Raw genomic sequence first — 14,092 nt, 5'->3', positions numbered from 1 at the left:
ATGGCCTATAGCCACATTTAAAAAACACAACTAAAGCTAACCTATAGCCACGTTTTAAAAATGCGGTTATAGGTTAAGTCTATAGCAGCATTCAAAAAATGTGGCTATAGGTAACCAAAAAAAAAAAAAAAAAACTGAATGATAATTATAACCTACATCCCCACTTTCCCACCTACCCCCACTTACATCTTTTCTTTCTTTGCTCTTTCTTTTTTTGATCCTTTCTTTTGCAAGTCACGCCAAGTTCTTCTTTCTTTCTTTCTTTTTTCCTTTTTCTTTCTTCCTTCACTCCAACACAACTTTTTTTTCTTTGTTTCTGTGCAGCTACTTCCATTTTTTTTTTTTTTCCTTTGTTTTTTTCTTCATCTTAGGCACACTAATTTGTCTATAGATCTTTTTTTTAATCAATAATAAAATGGAGGAAATGCTATAAAAAAAAAAAAAAAATTGAATGATAATTATAATCTGCATCCCCACTTTCCCACCTACCCCATTATTACCTACCCCCACTCTCATCTTTTCTTTCTTTGCTCATTCTTTCTTTGCTCCTTTCTTCTACAAGTCACGCCAAGTTCTTTCTCTTTTTTTTTTTTTTTTTTTCTTTTTTTTTCATTTTTCCTTTTTCTTTCTTCCTTCTTCACTCCAACACAACTTTTTTTTCTTTGTTTCTTTGCAGCTACTTTTTTTTTCTTCATCTCAAGCACACTGATTTGTCTATAGATCTAATTTTTTTTTTTTTTGTTATTTTATGTTTAGTCAGTAATAAAATGGAGGAAATGCTGAAAATTTTGAATGGAGTGGATATTCTAGCAATATTTATGTCTATGTCTTGATTTGGATTTGAGTTTTGATTTAAAAATTTTATGGATCTATGCTTGAATTTGTGCTATTGTGTTGCTGATATTGTGATTATGTTTAAATGGGTTTGTGTTCTTGAGCTTGTTCTTTTTTGTTTCTAAGCTTGTGCTTTTGTGTTCCTTTGATGGATTTAGTGATAGATTTGAGTTGGTTTTGTTGACTAAGAGGAGATTCATGGTTTGTGTTCTTGTATTTTGGAGCACGTTGTGTTTGTATTGTGAGTATGTTGTGTTTAATTTTGAATTTTCTGGGTGTGTTTGTATTGTGAGTATGTTGCGTTTGATTTTGAATTTTTTGGGTTTGTGTTTAAATTTGAATTTTTTGGGTTTGTGTTTCATTTTGATTTAGCTGGGAAAAAAACCCAAAAAATTTATTAAAAAAAAAAAAAACCTATAGCCATGTTTCAAAAATGCAGCTATAGGAGGCTTTAGTCGTGTTTTTAAAATGCAACCAAAACAGTACCTATAGTTGCAGTTCTAAAATGCAGCCCAAACATAGTCTGTAGTTGCATTTTTAAAAACATAGCTATAGGTCTCAGTCTATAGCTGTGTTTAAAAAAACACGGCTATAGACCTATTGGACCTATAGTCATGGTGAATAGGCCGCGCATGTAAACACAGCAATAGAAAACACAATTATAGACCAAAAGGGGCTATAACCGCATTTTTAAGGTCTATAATTGCGTTTTAGAAACGCGGCTATAGCCCTCGTTTTAGGGTCTATGCCAATCGTAACTAATGTTCCAGGCATAGTCATCTTAATACTGAACAATCCTTGGTAATCTTACACATGCAAACAACAATCCTTGTTTTTCTAAGATTCTTCCTCATTATTCATCCCTAATGTGACAGACACCATCTAGAGAGTGAACGATCATATAGAGGGGAAAGATAGAGCAAGTGAGATCAAAGAGAGGAGCAAAGAGTGAGAGAGGACAAAGAGAGACTAACAATGAGAACGAGAGAAAATAGATCAATCAAATGGAATTGAAGAGAAGAGAAAGAGTGTAGGCATGAGAAGAGTGATTAAGAAAAGTAGAAAAAAGAGGCAAAAGAAAGCTTACTATGATTGCGTGCAAGACAAAGATTGAGCGTGAGATTTGATTAAGTTTCACAAGGAAAAAGGAGATAATTTATAAGAAGTGTTTCACACAGGGTGTGATAAGAGTTTGTTTTCCTAAGTAATTTAGTGGAAAACAATCTTTAAAAAAATAAGTTGTATATTTATAGACTATTCTGTTGATCAAATATGATTTTCCTTTGATCAAAATTTTTATTTACTACCAAATACCGAAAACCTAGAAAACTATCTATGTGTAAGGCTTTTTAACTAAACAAACAGAGCGATCCTTTTTTTTAAACAACTCTATCTCATGGAAAGATAAATAAGGAAGGTTGGGAGATTTGTAACGCCCCAACCCATCATAAAAAATAAATAAATAAATAAATAAATAAAGAAGAAAGAAAAAGAGGGATTAGACTTTATAGAGTTGCATGTGCCCCACCTACGCAATTGTTCCCCACCGCATATCCTTACAAAATATCTCCCTCACACACTTTGGCTGGCCATCTCTCTACCTCTCACTTTGCTCTCTTTTATTTACTTTTCACACAACACTCCTCTTTCACACTCCCTTACTCTCCCACTAGTACACACACTTCACAACCACCCCCTCCATCATTTGTCCAACATGGTTTATCGAAGAACTCCATAGGAAAAAGCTAAGGTTCACTCATCTCTATTATTTGAGGTAAAAATTCATAATCTTTTTGTGGGTACTTTTTCTTGAGGTTATTTTAATCTAAGCTTTGATAATAATATTTACGTGGTTTATGAGCTTTGTAAGTGATATCCATGCGTTTATATAAATGGGTTTGGTCTTTGTGGGATTATTTAATGAGTGCGTTTATAGTTTTTACAATGGTGGCTATCTAAGTGGTGAAGATTTGGGGGTCTTGGCCTTTTAATGTGAAATAGATGGTGAATATAATTTTTATTGAGTTTATTTGGAGCTAGTAAAAGATTTAAATGGTTTGTGTCGGAGGATATTGTGATTTTGGTTTCATGGGTCTCTTGATGATGTTGTGTAAATCTTATGGAAGCTACTCATAAATTCTTAAGATTTTTAGTATTAGGAAGATGATATTGAATGGGTTAATTTTATAAATTGGAGCCTATGCCTTGTGAATTAATTTGTTGAGAAACTTTGGAAGTGTAATACATTATTTGTGAGGTTAAATACTAGGCTTGCCTAATTAATTGCTTAGTTAGCAATCTCTAATTCATAGCTAGATGCAATGTCAACCTTTTTGCTTATTGTGATAAGTTTGCTTGGTATTGTTTAGGTTTTAGCTAAATTCATTTGGAGCTTGGAAAATTAGGCTCTTGCAGGTTGTGAGGTAAGTAGCTTTTTAATGGGATTTTTGGAAACTAAACATGTTGCATAAATGTTTTTTTTAGGTTAAACACATTTTGGAAAATTATTTGTAGAAATATATTTTCTTTAAAGTATTGTGTTGTGACCCTATTATATATGACTATTTATGAATAGTGCATCATATCTGGTAATGTATATAGGGAAATGCATGATTTGTTAGCATGGAAAAGACTAACATCTTTGATTAAATTCTTGAGAATGGATTTTATGCATTTATTGCATTATTTGCAAAATATAAAGATACTTTATCTTAATCTATGTTATTTGGGAATTTAATACAAAATCTTTTTGACAAGAAATGAGTTGAAGGCTTTGAGAACCTCGTGAATATCTTGGGTATTCAAATATTTTATGAAACTACTTGGAAGCGAATTATGTATTTTGAATTAAAGGTAATTTGTGAGCTCTTTATGTTCTACCCATGTACTATAACATGTGATTACCCGGTGAGTATCTAGCTAGATACTATAGTCTGTGTGACATTGGTAACTTAGCACTCGTCTTTGTGATGGTTATTGAGTTCTATCTTTGTGATGGCATATTTAATTCCGGCTATGTTAGTGATGAGTTTCGTCTTTGTGACAGCAGATTAATTCCATCTTTGTGACGGCATTGTCATGTGGCCTTGGATTTGGAATTCTATTGTTACTGCTCATAAAACATAGTATGTAGTGTCATGTGGCCTTGGAGATATTTAGATGTACATCCTAGAGTAGGCTTAATTTATTCTTTTGTATCTAATAGTAGTTATGACTTTATTTCCACTGATGGGATAAGTTAATGATATGTAATTATATTTATTCAAATCTTCATTCTTTTGTGGCCAATAGTCATTGTAATTATTGCATAGAGTTCTGGCTTACTTCGGGAAAATTGTAAATGAAATTATTATGATAATTCTTGATGTTGGTACTTGACATGAATTATTTGGATTGAATTGTCAAAAATGATAAATCTACAAATACCTTTGAGATGTTCTTTTCATGCTTTGGACCCTTTTGGGTTTGGGGCGTGACAAGATTGTTTTCCAACTCAGTTAAAGTTGCTACCAAACATAAAAATATAAGATAGTTTTATAGAAAATATTTTTTGTAAAATAACTCATTTTAAATATTAAGGTAGAAACAACCAAAGTACTAAGTATGTGGTTTAAGATACGATAGGCAACAACTCTAGAAAAAGTTAGGATTATTGCGAATTAATAAACTAGACTTTTATTAACCAAAACCTTTGTAATATCAAAATCAACTTAAAAGACCAACAACATTGAAATATAAATGTTTCCATAAGAGAAATTTCAACTAAAGTATGAGCTAGTTAACTCAGTTGATTAAATTTCTTGTCATCAAACCGAACAATGAATCGGCTTCTAATTGGATATACAAAGGATGTAACCTCTCCTTTGATATTCAATTAGGAACTTCCTTCCAAGTTCTCTTCCCTACTTTATGGTTGAGGGAAGAGCGAAAGGAAACATTAACAATTTTTGTTGAATAAGAAATTTGATTTCAAACATCGCTTATATCAAAAACTGATTGTTGCCTTGACCTAGTGATAAAGAGTAATCATCCTCGAGAAGGCCCCATAGGTACAATTCTGCTATCAAATCTGGAAAAAAAATCAATATAAGTTATTATTAATATTAAGAGCTTCAAATAACTCTAGATAATTAAAACTCTAAGTACTAAGGTTATAAAATACAATACCTTCTGATTATTTTATATCCGTTTCTTTGCCATAATACATGCATAGATGCACCATTTATGTAATCACCTCTTCTACTTGGCTTGTATTGAAAAACTTCCAAAAATCTATTCGGCTTATCAATTTTAAGATTCTTAAACTTTCCAGTGAAGGGATCCCATAGTACAAGGTGCCCTTCTTTGTTTTCCATGAACAAATTACCATTCCTCCAAAATCCCAAAGGACGCCCCAAATCCATTGTAGGTCCAATGCTAAAGAGTTTGATCCAAGACTCGTTAAGACCAAATTCAAGCAGCACCCATATATCAATGAATGTTGTTTGCTCTTTAGAAGGGAAGAATATCATAGCAAAGCAATGTCTTAACTCCGTAACCAGCCTCCACCACCACCACTTATGGCGGCAGTTCCCATTGTTCTTGACACGGTATTCATTTGGCACCAGTGCCGTGCGGAAAGTCTCTTTGCTCATATTGAATGCAACAATCTCGTCATTGAGGACATTGTCGCGACCACCAGAATCTGCATACCAATAAAAAACACCATCTCTATAAAGTGTCGATTTCTTTTGATTTAAAAAGCCATATGGTAGATCGACAAAAAGCTCCTTCAGAGAACCGCGGTTTAAGCTATACACCTGAACTTCCTGCTTTATCTCCTGATTTGGAAGCCATAACTCAGAAGTGAGAATTCTCACCAACTTAAAGTCATTGGATCTAGCGTCAAAACCGAACCCAACACGGTCACTTGTGATAGACCAAATGGGATAATGGGACACAAAGCTTGTAGCCTTGACATCTAATGTGGAAGGATTCCACATAATAATGTCAAAGCCTAAGTCATAGTAAAGACAGAGAAAACCGTTGCAAGAAGCAACGATTTTGACATAAGTATAAGGTAGATATATAGGACTAGGAGTCTGAGTTGGCACGCATTCAAGGTTTTCATGAAAGAGAAATGAACAAACTTCCGTTTGAATACGGGATTTATCTATGCCCTTGAAAAGGAGGAGCTGGTTTTGGGGGGTGCTAAGAATCGAGTGGTTGATAAGATTTTTGGAGTGAAAATCTGGGTTCCCAATGAGAGAAAGCCAAGTTTTGCAAACAGTCTTGAATTGTGTGAGAGATTTTGGGGGCAACCATGACAGTATATGCACCAGCAACTCCTCAGGAAGATAGGTTGACATTGCTTTCATTCATGAATTATGATGAGCAATATTTCTAGTTTCTGTATGTGAGAAAGCTTGGTATTCCTACTTCAATTGCAAGTCAAAAAAAAAAAAAAAGAAAAAACACTTTTCCTTAATTCACAAGTCTCCTCTAAATTTTATAATTGAATAATTTCTCTTTTTACATTTGGGAAATGAGTAGATTTGACCGAATCTTTTTGATTCTTGGAATATTACATAGTAAAATTACTAAAATACCCCCCCTAAGTTAACAAACTCACTGAAATGCCTCCATTTTTCAAATAACTACTCAAAAAACAAAAAATTAATTCATCTTCTTAATGAGCATTCCAAAACACATATCTAAATCTCATCCTCCATTCTTTAATTTCATTAAAACTTCTCTCTTTTTCATTTTCAATTTTTTTTTTTAAATGTATATCTAGCTTGGTTTTGTTAATTTTCTCTCTTAGAACCCTCAAATAGTTCCTATGATTTTAGGTTTACTATTACCCAACAAATTACCAAAGTTCTAGAGATTTAGTCAAGGTGCATAGCAAGAATCTATATTAATAGAGTCTAGTTAACGGGTTCCCTTATGGTATTTGTTAATTAATCATTTTAATTAGAAAATTTTTTATACTACTTTTACGGAAAATATAAAAAGTTGTCAAAAAAATAATTACTTTTTTCTTTTCCTAGAAAAAGTTTCTAATAATATTTTATAAACCAATCCCCTTAGGGTATTTGTTAACATTTCCCGTATTAATATTCTTAGTAAAGGCAATGTAGACATTGAGACCATGGTATTTGCCGAAACCTATTAATTACTAGAGGGACAAATATCTACTCACCTGCCACTCTATTGTTTCTCTTTTCTCTCTCTATAATATAGTTCATCTTTGTTTCCTAATTTTATGACCTTCAACTTTTCATGTGCTTTGAAAGACACCTCTCTTTTTGGGTAAGTGGTGTGGAGTCACCACTTTTTTTTTTAATACAAAAAAGAAATAAAAAACTAAATACAAAATACATGACTGAATTGTTCCATTCTCAATGATTGAATAAAAAATAATACATGTTTGATAAATTGAGTATTACATGGCTTTGGGTCCTAGTTACAAACTACCAAATAATTACATAGCTTTTTGTCCTAGGTCTACCTATCCAAAGACACTAAATTCGAAGGTTAGGTTACGGAATGGGAATGTGTTAGGCACCCATTCCACCCAGATAGAGTCTAGTCTTCTAGACTCTTATGACCAATGTACCGATTTATTCATGACATGAATGATATGTTGTACACATGAACAAAACTAAATCACATAAGTTTATTTCTGAATGCATCCCCTTCTTTATTAAAAATTCAGATCTGTGTTGTGATAAAAATTGATTTTGGTTTAGAAAAATGAGATCTGTTTTTCATGTGTAGAAAAAATAGTTTTCGGAGAGAAAAATTTAGATCTATGTTTATTAAATAAATGAATTCTTTTGGTTTTAAAAAAAGTATTAGATCTATTTTTTAGAACTAAAAAATTGGTTTTTCAATGAAAGAAAAATCAGATCTGTCTTATGATAATAATAAAATAAAAATCAGATTTATATATTGAAAAAAAAAATCAGATCTATTTTTATATGTGTAAAGAAAAATAAGAAAAATATTTTTTAAGAAGAGGACTGTATTCATGAAATAAATATATGCTACATGCACTAAACGAAACAAACACAACTATTCATGATCCCTTTTTTATTTAAAAATCTGCTATGTTAAAAAAATCAGATCTACATCTAAAGAAAACATAGATCAATTTTTTAAATAAGAAAAATTCAGATTTGTATCTAAAGAAGATACATACTAGTTTTTTACTGAGAAAAATTCAGATTTACATCTAAGGAAGATGCAAATCAATTTTTGATTTGAGAAAAATTCAGATCTGCATCTAATGAAGATGCAAATCAGTTTTTTATTTTTTATTTTTTATTTTTTATTGAGAAAAATTCATATCTGAATCTAATAAAGATGCAAATCAGTTTTTTGATTGAGAAAAATCCAGATCTACATCTAATGAAGATGCAAATCAATTTTTTGATTAAGAAAAGATAAGATAACAAGCAGATTTAAAAAAAAAAAAAAAAAAAAAAAAAAAAAGATCTTAACAACAAAAGCATCATAAACATATTCTAATAAAGAAAATATTTACAACATATAATATGAGCATTGCAAAATCAAACTAAACACATATTTATTTATGCATCACAAAATTAAAAAAAAAAAAAAAAAAAAAAAAAAAAAAAAAGCTACCTCTTGCATGGACGTACTCTTTTTCTCAACAAATTATTTTAGGGTTCAAAGAAATTTATGCAATTGTCTTTGAAACCTAAAAATCCTTGCTTACAAAAATGAAATTCTTATGACTAAAGCCTCCAGAATCTCTTTAACGTAAGAGAGAGAATATCAGAAAGGGGAGTCAGAAATATAAGAAATTTGGGAGCGTGAAAAAGTGTGCTGAATTTTGAGATGCAGACTCTATTTATAGAGGCTGGAAGACTTGAAAAAATGGCTTAGACAATTAGAATATGAACTGGGACACGTCCTTCCACTAAAAAGTCAAAAAGAATGTGTTTTAATGTCACCTAAAGACTGTTAGGCCAAAACCCTAATGTGTGCCATTCGACACTTTGAAAGTTCCGATCGGCACTTTTGGATGCCAATCGTGCTTTCGTGTTCGGGTGTGTTTTAGACTTCATTTTTAGGTTTTCTTGAGCCGGGACTTGCACTTAGACGTGTTTTTTAATCCATATTATAAAACTTTAGCTCTTTTCTAGATAATTCAGGTCTTTTTAGCAACAATTATTTTGTAGATAAATACTCTAAAATAAATCTTGATAAAGTCTAGATTATCCACAATTTTATTGTTATCCAACTATCCCCTTTATTCCCATGCAAACAATCCTATTTTTTACTCTAACTATCAACCAATAACAAAATTATTTAATTAATTTTAATTATTTAACCAATCAGAATTAATTTAAATTAATCATACATGGTCAACTCTACCTAGACACAATGCATGCTGACTATACAAACTTGATCATGCGATATCTTTTGATCCAACGGTCCGATTTGGAAACTGGGCATACCGTTATGACCGTTAGAATCTCGAGATCATTTTTATAATATGCAATGAAAAAATTAATGCATGTAATGCAATCATGATTTTTGGGTACATCGATGGCCATTCTAATCATTCTCCTTGATTAAATCATGGGTGGAAAATCAAGTGTCTACAGAATGCCCCTCATTGACAGAGCTTGGAAAGTGAATGTCAATGTAAAACAAAGACACTGATTTTAGTGGCCATGATTTAATTGAGGTTGAATTTTCAAAAATTACCTAGCCCTCGAACCTAAAACTTTGGAACATGGAACTAGTGCTTTACCTTTGGAAAAAAAAAAAAAAAATTCTTGACCTATTTGATAGCTGATGAAATTTGAAATGATTCTTGATAATTGAGGTCACTGAAAGGCTTTTCTATCTTAGTCTTGAATGTGGATGGTAACCAAGGGTTTTTTCCTACCTTAGATCTTGATAAAAGGTAATAGAAGGGCTTTTCTACCTTGGAATTGGAGCTGTGGTGACCAAGAGGCTTTTCAACCTCGATTTGAGTTATTAAAATGTTGATCAAAGGGCTTTTCTACTTCAATTTGGACTATTGAAATGGTGATCAAAAGGGCTTTTACTACTTCGATTTGGATTGTTAAGATGGTGATCAAAGGGCTTTCTACTTTAATCTGGACTGTTGAAATATCGATCAAAGGGCTTTTCTACTTCGATCTGGACTATTGAAATGTCGATCAAAGGGCTTCTCTACTTCGATTTGAACTTGCTGGAATGTTAATCAAAGGGTTTTTCTACTTTGATTTGAGTTGTTGAAATGTCGATCAAAGGGCTTTTCTATATCGATATGGACTGTTGAAATATCAATCAAAGGTACTTCGATCTGGACTTGCTAGAATGTCGATCAAAGGGCTTCTCTACTTTGATCTTGCTGTTGCTTGCAAAAAGTCAAAATTTGGGATTAGACTTTAAATGATGAAGGTTTTGTGGTCCCACTGTTTTTTTTTTTAGATGTGTGATTTTCATTTGTTTGATTCGAATTTTTCATTCTTATCAAGAAAATTTTGATTTTTGTAGTTCCTTGAAAAAGATTTTATTTTTGAAACTTGAAGCTTGAAATTGGAAATTGGAAATTTTGAATTTGAAACTTTGAAAATTGAAGCTTTGGAATTTTGAGTCTTGAAATTTGAGATTTTGAAATTTTGCAACTTGAGATTCTGAAAATTGAAACTTGAGATTTTGAAAATTTGAGATTCTGAAAATTTGCAACTTGAGATTTTGAAAATTAGAATTTTAAACTTGGGAATGAAAATTTTGAATTAAAAATTTGGGATTTGGAAATTTTGGAATTTGAACTTGAATCCTTTATCCGCTCCAATAATTTTTTTTCTCTTTTGGAAATCGATATAACCCTTCTCTTTTCATGATTTGATTTTTGATTTTTTAGAAGAAGAAAGAAATTGAAAAAAATGAAAAAGAAATTTGGTTTTTTTTACTCAGCCTTCCTTTACTCATCTCCCTCAATATTTTTCTAGATCCTTGTGTTCTTGAGCACTTTTGCTACACTCCCATTTTTGGTGAAACCCATTTTCAAACCCATCTTTTCATTGCGTCAAAATGTCACTTTCCTCCAATGGACCCTCTTTTCTCACTTCTCATGGCAAGAAATATCATCTCTCATTTGAATGGAATGATGAAGAGGGGCTCCTTCAAGACCCCAAGACCCATGCTCCATATTCTCACATGGACATCAAGGTGAGTTTTTCTTTGGTTTCTTTGTTTGGAAAAATGTTATTTCATGCTTCATTGAAAGTTTGATGGTGAGGGGGCATTGTATGATTGATCATGTTGTAATGTTGGCTTTGGAACATTTTTTTAACTGTTGTATTTTTTTTTTTTTTGGTCATGGTGTAATTTGGACAATGTTGGTGGTCTATGGAATTTTGGTAATGTTGATAATTTGTGATGCTGTTGGATGAATTTTGGCTTGGATTTTGGGGGCATGGACATGGTGAAAAATTAGTGTTGTAGGCTTGGATGAATTTATTCATGATGTATGTGGGAAATTTTTTTTGGCATGTGTAAATTTTATTTCATGAATCACGGCAAAATTTTATAGGAATGAGTATGTATAAATTTGTGGGTCCAGAAAATTTTTGTGGATATGGAATAAATTTATGAGCATGAAATTTTGGCTATGGAAAAATTTTTGTTGGGTATGTGATGTTAGAAAATGGAAAATTTTTGTGGTTATGACTTTGGACATCTTGGGATTTTTTGGTTGCGCATGGACATTTAGGAATTTTCATTGGTCATGGACATGTAGGAAATTTTTTTTTTGGTTGTGATTTTGGACAGAAATTTTTTTTGTTGTTGGTCATGGTAAAATTTTGATGGGACATCGATTTTTTTGGTGGGACAAAATTTTTTAGGCGTATAATTTTTTGGTCATGGGAAAATTTTTTGGTATGGAATGAGATTTTTTGTTGGCATGTGAATTTTGGCATGAAATGATGAGCTAAATTTTGTGTTGCAGAACCTCAAGAGTCAAGCTAGTCTCCAAATATTTAAGAACATATGGGAAGCATTGTCTCTTGATATTAGGAATATCATCAATGATGTGGGCTTTGGTACTTTCTTTGAAGCTTTATTAAATTAGGAGACTCATGAATACAAGGACCTCCAGCTACTCCTTGCCTTGTTAGAGTGCTTCTAGGACACCACATTTACTTTCCATTTTTCGGGCATTGGTGAGATAATGTTGACACTTTACAACTTTTGTGTCATCACTGGCTTAGGTTGGGTGGTGAAAGAATCTGTGTCAATGACTATCATTCTCCAAATGAAATTAAGAAATTTCTAGGCGTAGTGCCTTCCAAATTGAGGAGTAAAAATGTCCCTTTAATGTGGCTATGTGAGAACATTGCAAAATGTGATATTGTGGCAAAGGGTACCCACATGTTCATGCTTCTTTTCATTTGGACTTTCTTGTGCCTAGATTTAGGTAGTATAGTGAATTTGCATTATTTATGGAGCTTGAGAAGCATTGAACAAATCAAGAATTATGACTGGGGCGGTATGGCTTATGCTACCCTTTTGCATTTCATGACTCAACTTTCGAGGTGGAGTCTCTTAAGCTTGGGTGGTGCTCCATTCGTGTGGCGGGTAAGGTTCAGAATTTTTGGCAATGTGTAGGTTTTGGAAAATTATTTCGGCTATGTTGTAATGGTATTGTGAAATTTTTTCAGGTTTGGATGTATGAATACTTTGGAGTTGGTCCTGAAATTCAAGGGTAGGTTAATGAAATTTTTCCTAGATTTCTCCGTTGGTTGCCCAAATACCATTTGTCAATGCCCTCCAGGCATTCTTTGGAAATTTGGCGTATGGTGATTGACAATTTGACTGTTGATGATGTGAGTCCTTGGTGTTTGATTATGGCTTGGTCTTTTTCTCATTCTGGGGTTCTTTTGTGATTTTTCAGATGTCTTTAGATCCTTGGGTTGGATGTGAGGAGTATGATGAGTGTGAGCGGGCTTTGGAGCAAAATAGCTATCAAGCATTGTTTGAATGTGGGCATAGGAGGTATTGGTATCTTGGTGATCGGGTGTTACCCCAAGTTCAACATGTGTACCCTCCTACAACAATTTTGTTCCTCCTTGTCCCTCAATTCGGTTGGCTGACTTTCTAACTAATAAAGAGATTGCTCGGGCTCATGTTGGCCTTGTTGTTTCAGGGGTACCAGGGACTTATTCTAAATTTATTCGAACTCATCTGCAAGGTTGCTTAGCTGGCATATCGGTATTTCTTTTCCCTTCTGAAGTGAAATTTTCATCTTGCATATTCCTTTCCCATATTTCTGCTTGGTGACAACATTTGCATGTTGGATTTTCAGGCTCCATCTTTTGAAGGAGAGGAAGAGGGAGAGGGAGAGGAAGAGATTCCCTCTCCTTATCATGCTGGTAGCTCTTTAGTTTTTTCATGGAGACCTATCCTTATTTTCTAGCATGGCAATATGAAGTGATGAATCCTGATGAAACTTATAGTTCCATGCCTTTGGATAGGCCACAGCACACTCCGAACATCCCTTGGCCTAATCCGGTGTGTTCTTGAATTTTTAGTTCCTTGTCTTCATTTCTTCTTAGCTCATTGAATGGCTCGTGATCTGGTAGATTAATGCTTTAGGTTGATGTTTATCTTGTGGAGGAAAGTATGCAAATGATCTGAGGCTTACAACTGTTGGCTTGTACTAAGTCTTCCCAATATGTGATTAATGAGGCGAGCTGGGTATGCAATGATGCTTTCTGAGTGCTTTTGCTTGGACTTTTTATTAATAATGGACCTAACAGACTTTGCTGATTTTTCAAGTGAGTCGAATGGAAGTGGTTGATTCCACTAGAAGAATTTTGGAGGAAAGGATCAGAAACCTTGAACTTGATAATTGTTAGTATGATCCTCGATTCTATGCAAGTCAAGAGGGAAATACTGAAGGTGGCTCCTCTAGAGGTGGGTCAAGGAGGTCTTCATGTAGGTGGACCCGAAGTCCTAATGATGTTTGATTTGTATTTTTTAATTTTTCCTGCAAAACAAAAGGATGTGTTCTTTAGACAATCTTGTATTAATTTCTATGTTTAGCTCTATGTCCTTGGAATGGCCTTGGATCATGTAGAAACTTTAACCGTGACAAGTTTAGAATTCACCTGATGCGGTCTTGTAGTACCAATTTAAACTTATCTTGATTGGTTTTGAAGGAATCTACACTTACTTGAATGAGGCAGAGCCGAATGCCCCTAGTTTAAAATGAATGCATGAT

The 14,092-nt window shown here is 33.0% G+C and overlaps 1 protein-coding gene and 1 long non-coding RNA gene across 2 annotated transcripts; one reads left to right on the top strand and one right to left on the bottom strand.

The window, feature by feature from the left end:
* Window positions 1-2,437: 2,437 nt before the first annotated feature.
* Window positions 2,438-4,156, top strand: LOC136071517 (uncharacterized). Its single transcript, XR_010632817.1, has 3 exons — window positions 2,438-2,608; window positions 3,204-3,257; window positions 3,884-4,156. It is a non-coding gene; the product is annotated as an uncharacterized LOC136071517 (long non-coding RNA).
* Window positions 4,157-4,814: 658 nt separating this feature from the next.
* Window positions 4,815-6,182, bottom strand: LOC112041217 (F-box/kelch-repeat protein At3g23880). The gene is made up of 2 exons (XM_024074128.2): window positions 5,069-6,182; window positions 4,815-4,903 (listed from the first exon to the last, which is right to left on the bottom strand). Exons 1-2 carry the CDS (start codon window positions 6,180-6,182, stop codon window positions 4,815-4,817), a joined length of 1,203 nt encoding a protein of 400 aa, XP_023929896.2.
* Window positions 6,183-14,092: the final 7,910 nt, after the last annotated feature.

Source organism: Quercus suber, unplaced genomic scaffold (assembly GCF_002906115.3).
Source record: "Quercus suber isolate HL8 unplaced genomic scaffold, Cork oak 2.0 scaffold_321, whole genome shotgun sequence".
In the NCBI taxonomy this organism is placed as follows: domain Eukaryota; kingdom Viridiplantae; phylum Streptophyta; class Magnoliopsida; order Fagales; family Fagaceae; genus Quercus; species Quercus suber.
This window is presented reverse-complemented; position numbering and strand designations above follow the sequence as displayed.

Coding starts and splice junctions, on each gene's coding strand:
- LOC112041217 (XM_024074128.2), bottom strand. CDS start 6,182: ATGTCAACCTATCTTCCTGAGGAGTTGCTGGTGCATATACTGTCATGG. Junction 4,904..5,068: donor ATACAAGCCAAGTAGAAGAG/GTGATTACATAA, acceptor TTTTTTTTCCAG/ATTTGATAGCAGAATTGTAC.